Below are 6,276 nucleotides of genomic sequence, written 5' to 3'. Positions count from 1 at the left end.
CTTACTATATAAGTTTATTAGGTTGACTGGAATGAGAGTGGTCAGCCAATTGACCCCAACATCTTTATGTTTGTAAGCTATATTGGGGCTGTTGTTCGTCAAAATGTCCCAATTACAATTGACAATTGGAGAGATAAGGAGTTGAAGGATGCCAAAGATATTATATGGAATGACATTCAAGTACATTTTTTGATCCACTCTTTTGTAATATTTTGATCTACTCTTTTGTCATTTATAATTTTTTTTTCTGTAAAATACATTACTTATAATTGTTTTCATTGCAGACCACTTTTGTTCTTGATGAGGAACGAAAGTCATATGTTTTGAGAGTTGCTGGGAAAATCCATCGTGGATTTAGATCCCATCTCTCAAATTTCTATCTAAAAGATAGAGAAGGAAACACAAATGCTGAACCTCCAAAGATATATCAACATTATATATCAAAGGATGAATGGAGTGCATTTGTTTCCAAACGTTCTGACCCGGCGTTTGTCGTAAGTGATTAATTTATTAGCATTTGTGTTTTATTATTCATATTCGTAGCGTATTTTAAATTTTTACACAATTGCTATTTTTTTTTATATAGAATATTAGTAAGGCAAATCGCGAACGGGCAAGCAACCCAAAACACCCATACAAGAAATCACGTATGGGATATGCACGCCTTGAACAACAAATTGTAAGTAATTAAACATCACTTTTATATAATAGCGTAACTAATTTGTGTAAACTATAGTGTGTAACTAATTTGTATTATTTTGTTTATGATTTTAACGAATAGAGAAAAGACCCCCAAGCCGATCAACCCTTGGGTCGTCATATCTTATGGAATGAAGCGCGTGTTAACAAAGACAGAGTGGTTGATAATGAAAATGTCAAAAAAGTAGTAGAACTTTGTGTAACTATATTATCACTTTAATATTTTTTAATATTGTATTTTAAAAATGCTATTGAACTTATCTTTTTAATGTTACATGTATTTTAGGAGATTATTGAACAAAGTTCTGAAAATCCGGAGGCCAACAAAGATACTTGCAGGGATATTCTTGGTAAAGAGTTTAATGTCCTTGAGTATTCCGGTCGAGTTAGGGGGAAAGAATTTGGTGTAACTCCCAAAAGCTTTTTTCCTCAAGAGAAGCGCCAAAAACCTTCCAACGAGGAAGTATTAGAGAAGCTCAGAATCCTATCAGAGCAAGTGGCACTCTTGGTGAATACGAATAAAGACAAGCAACTTCCGGATCAGCTCCAACCTGAAATACAAATGGAGAGTGAAACCGCGAGTTGCAACGTTGGTTTGAAAAGTATTCCCGAGGTAATTAATTACTTACTTGCTTATGTAATTACTTATGTATTAAACAAAGTTATATATTAACCGTACTTATGTTTTAACTATTGATTTAGGGTGTCACTCCATGTGTCCTATACTTGTCCTCGCCTACTCAACGGAAGGTGGGAAAAGGAAAATTGTACAATACTTCGGGAGAAGTATTGGACAATATTCCGATCCCTGTGGGCCATGTCAAAGTATCGCCTACTGTTGCTTTCGAACCAACTGCACCGTTGCCCTACCAGACAACGATGGAGATATGCAGTTATTAGGCGATGCTATTGGTAGTTACGTGGCATGACCCACAAACCTTGTTGCCCTCGAAAAAAAGATTCCCAGAAACAAATCAGTTACATCTTCCGAAAAGGTTTGTCACATTTATTGCCTAAGGTTTGTCATTTTTTCAGATTCAATAAACTAACATTTTACCTCATTTTTGTAGGTCCAAATAAATAAACCACCCCTACAGCCCAAAAAAGGCAGCAAACCTCAAAAATTGGAGGTTAATAGAGTTGCCAAATCACAAAGGCCGGAGGGTAAAAAAGCTGCCACACTTGCAGCAACAAAAAAAACTGGATCGGGGAAAATCAGTCGCTGTTGTTGTTGCTCCTAATAAAAGTCAGCCATGCCTTGGTAAATACGGGGCGTGTCTTGACATCCAAATAAAAAAGAACATGGGCAGCAGCGACGATTCGCGCATCATACACATGAATAAAGATATATTTGGAGATGAGTATGTTGAATATCTCGAAAAGGAGCACATATACGAACTTCTCGAACATAAGGAGCTCAGTGCTACTGTAATGAGTTTGTACATAAGGTAAAAAATACTTTTAATTGCATTTATTGGTAATTAATTAAATGTATTGGTAATTAATCTAGTTTAAAATTTTCATTGAAGGTTTTTGTACGAGAAGGTCGTGTGCACGAGGAAACTGTCAAATAAATACTCATTCTTGTCTCCGCATAAGATGTCGATGTGGAAACTCGATCCAGAGAATGTAAAAAACTACATTGTAGATATGTTTTTAGGAAATAAAGAAAGTGATAAATTGTTCTTGGCACCATATAATTCAGGGTACGTAATTTTATCTTTTTTAATTGATGAGAATTTAATTTATTAGTTGTCTATAAACAAAATTGCTTAACCAATTTTTTGTTGTTGTAGGGCACATTGGGTGCTATTTGCAATCAATGCGGTCTCTGAAGTGATATACTATTTGGATCCCGTGCACGGCAATTACACCAATCACCCCGAAATAAAGACTATGCTCGACACGTAAGTAATATTCATTTATTTCTTACATATATATATATATATAAATATTCATGCTCTAATAATCACATTTATTCATTCGATAGTGCCTTAAAAGTTTATCGAGCTCAAAGAGGTGCTAAAGTGTCGAAGCAGAAGTCTAATAACATTACATGGATCTCAATAAAGTGCCCTCGTCAAACAAATAACATCGACTGTGGGTACTACATATTGAGATTCATGAAGGAGATTGTTGAGAAGAATAAAACTATTATCCCAGAAACGGTACGGTATTTGCATTATATGATTTTCATATATAAATTATCTATATATTTGATACTAACTTAATATAATATGTTCAATTTTTATATTGCAGTACTTTGCCAATTCCAGTCCATCATATTCTGAGGAAGATCTGATGGAATTAAAGGAAGAATGGTGTCAGTACGTGCTTGACATGAAAATTATTTGATTTTCTGGGAAATAGCTTGCTGCTGGGCAAGGGATCTGAATATTATATGGTAGCTAGTGCATATTATGTATATTCTGTTAGTTATTATATGTATATGATCATAGGACACAATATATGAACATGCATATGGATCTGAATATAGTTAATTAGGTTGTAAATTAGGTTATATATATGTATCTCAATGTAGTTAATTAGGTTGTAAATCAAGTTATATATATGTATCTGAATGTAGTTAATTAGGCTGTAAATTAGGTTATATATATGTATCTGAATGTAGTTAATTAGGTTTTAAATTACAGAGTTACAGAGTTACATATATGTTAATTAAGTTACAGAGTTCTGTTTTCTGTTCTACTGATTGTGTGAACTGTTTATGGTATTTGAATATGTTTTGTTGTTGTGTGCACTGATTGTGAACTGATTTTGGATCAAAATAATTTTGGTGGTACCCTGATCTCAAGTCAATTTTGGAAAACACAGCAGCTCCTCCTAATTGATCTAAAAGGTCATCAATTTTGGGCAGAGGGTACTTATTCTTGATGGTCACTTTATTCAATTTTCTATAATCTATGCATAATCTCATACTACCATCCTTCTTCTTTACCAAGAGCACAGGGGCTCCCCAAGGAGACACACTTGATCTGATAAATTGCTTGGTTATCAGGTCCTCTAATTGGTTTTTCAACTCACTCAATTCTAATGGGGACATCCTGTAAGGGGCAATGGAGATTGGTCCTGTTCTAGGGACCAAATCTATGGAGAACTCTATTTCTCTTTTAGGAGGTAATGATGTCACATCCTCTGGAAAGACATCCTCAAACTCATTGACTACAGGAATATTGGACAAGTCCATTTCAGACCCTGAGTTGGAAGATAGTAATAATAGTACGCCTTGAACCCCATTGGCCAGACATTGGAAGAGTAGAGAATTGTTGGTCAAGGAGCGGTATTTGGTTTCCTCTGGTTGGGGAATTCCTGGAGGAATTATGACTTTCCTACCATGGCAAATCAAAATTATTGAATGGTCGGGCATCCAATTCATTCCTAATATGATGTTCAATCCCTTAAGGGGCAAACAAACTAGGTTTATTAGAAAAACTCTATCATACAGGGTGACTGGACACTGGTGACATACTAAGGAGATCTCTATTGAATTCTTAGATGCAGTGCTTACAGCTAAGGGAAAAGGCATTTCAAGTACAGGGAGATTATGTTGCAAAACAAAATCAGAAGAGATGAAAGAATGGGATGCACCAGTGTCAAACATGACAATTAAAGGAATTTCATTTATGAATCCAATGCTGGTTATTAGATTATGATTCATACCTTTCTTTGCACTGAGAGCAAATACCATTCAAGTGTTAGACTTGTTTGGGTTGGATTCTGCTTGTTTTTGGCGTATTGGACAAAAAGGAGCCATATGACCAGGCTGTTTTGATTGAAACCGGTTAGTAGTTACAACATGCAAGGTTTAAAAATGGGTTTAAGGAGCTTTGCCAAGCTTTTGGGTTTGATTCAATTAAAAAAATGAAGGAAAATGAGATGTTGAAGATTGGGAGGATGGGAGGATGGGTGCTCAGGTAATGAAGAAGAAAAAGGAACGGGAATGTGGGTTTCTGAAAGTGGTAGAGAGATATTGGAGAGATATTGTGAAAATTACGCCATTGCCCTTCGTTTATCCAAATATTACAATAATGCTTTTTTTTAATGTATAAACTAGTTATTTACTTTTTAAATTAACAATTTTAATAATTAACAGGTTGTTACATCCTCCACCACTTAAAAAAAAAAAAAAATTTCCCTCAAAATTCAGAGGATTACCTATTGGAAAAGGTAAGATACTCCATTTGCATGTCTGTCTCTGCTTCCCATGTTGCTTCATCTACAGAAGATCCTTCCCAAACAACCTTCACTAGGGGGATTTCTTTGTTTCTCAATACTTTTACACTTCTATCTATAATTTGAATTGGCATTGGGTCATAAGTAAGATTTGACTTGAGTTGGACAGACTCGTGACTCAAAATTTGGTGAGGATTAGGAATGTATTTCTTTAACCGGGAGACGTGAAAAACATTATGTAGATTAGATAGTTTGGGTGGCAAGGCTATTCTATATGCATAGGGACCAATTCTCTGCAATATTTGAAAGGGTCCAACAAAACGAGGGTTTAGCTTCTTGACCTTTAGCACTCTTCCAATGCCAATAATGGGGGTAACTCTCAAAAAACATGATCTCCCTCCTCAAACTCCAAAGGCCTTCTCCTGATATCAGCATAGCTCTTTTGCCTGCTTTGGGCTATCTTTAGTTTATCCTTAATTACCTTAATCTTTTCAGTGGTCTCTTGGATAACTTCAGGACCTAAGATCCCCTTGTCCCCTACTTCTGACCAACATAACGGTGTCCTACATTTTCTTCCATACAAAGCCTCAAAAGGTGTCATGCCAATGCTGGCATGGTAACTATTGTTGTAGGAAAACTCTACTAGAGGAAAGTGTGTATCCCAGTTTCCTCCTTCCTCTAAAATGCAAGCCCTCAGCATATCCTCCAGAGTCTGAATGGTTCTTTCAGTTTGACCATCAGTCTGGGGATGGTAGGAAGTACTAAGGTGTAGTCTAGTTCCTAGAAACTTTTGAAATGCCTTCCAAAATATGGAGGTAAACTTAGGGTGCCTATCTGATATGATACTAAGAGGAACCCCATGCAACCTCACTATTTCCTTAATGAATAACTTGGCTAGTTTCAGGGTGTTGTAGTTTGACTTTACTGGTAAGAAATGAGCTGACTTAGTTAATCTATCCACAATCACCCAAATGGAATCATACCCAGTGTGGGTATGTGGCAAACCTACAACAAAATCCATGGAAATTGAGTCCCATTTCCATTCAGGTATTTCTAGAGGCTATAGCAATCCTGCTGGCCTCTGATGTTCTATTTTCACCTTTTGGCAAGTTAGGCATTGACCCACAAAAGTAGCCACATCAACCTTCATACCTGGCCACTAATAATTTTTCTTAAGGTCTTGGTACATCTTGGTAGATCCAGGATGGACGGTCAGGTTACTTTTGTGAGCTTCCTCTAGTATCAGTCTCTTTAACTCTGAATCCTTAGGTACCCAAATTCTTCCCTGAAATAGGATTGTTCCATCTCTTGCCCTTGTAAATCTTTCTTGGTCCTTTCTATGTTGCAATTCGTCATCCATTCCTTGAGATTGCCTAATATGCT

The 6,276-nt window shown here is 36.1% G+C and overlaps 1 protein-coding gene across 1 annotated transcript; it reads right to left on the bottom strand.

Annotated features, from left to right (window-relative positions):
• Positions 1 to 3,638: 3,638 nt before the first annotated feature.
• On the bottom strand, positions 3,639 to 6,011 carry LOC140920094 (uncharacterized). The gene is made up of 6 exons (XM_073367409.1): positions 5,993 to 6,011; positions 5,282 to 5,898; positions 4,876 to 5,186; positions 4,164 to 4,391; positions 3,819 to 4,049; positions 3,639 to 3,723 (listed from the first exon to the last, which is right to left on the bottom strand). The coding sequence occupies exons 1-6, from the start codon at positions 6,009 to 6,011 to the stop codon at positions 3,639 to 3,641; spliced, it is 1,491 nt and encodes a 496-aa protein (XP_073223510.1).
• Positions 6,012 to 6,276: the final 265 nt, after the last annotated feature.

Source organism: Cicer arietinum, chromosome 4 (genome assembly GCF_000331145.2).
Source record: "Cicer arietinum cultivar CDC Frontier isolate Library 1 chromosome 4, Cicar.CDCFrontier_v2.0, whole genome shotgun sequence".
In the NCBI taxonomy this organism is placed as follows: domain Eukaryota; kingdom Viridiplantae; phylum Streptophyta; class Magnoliopsida; order Fabales; family Fabaceae; genus Cicer; species Cicer arietinum.
This window is presented reverse-complemented; position numbering and strand designations above follow the sequence as displayed.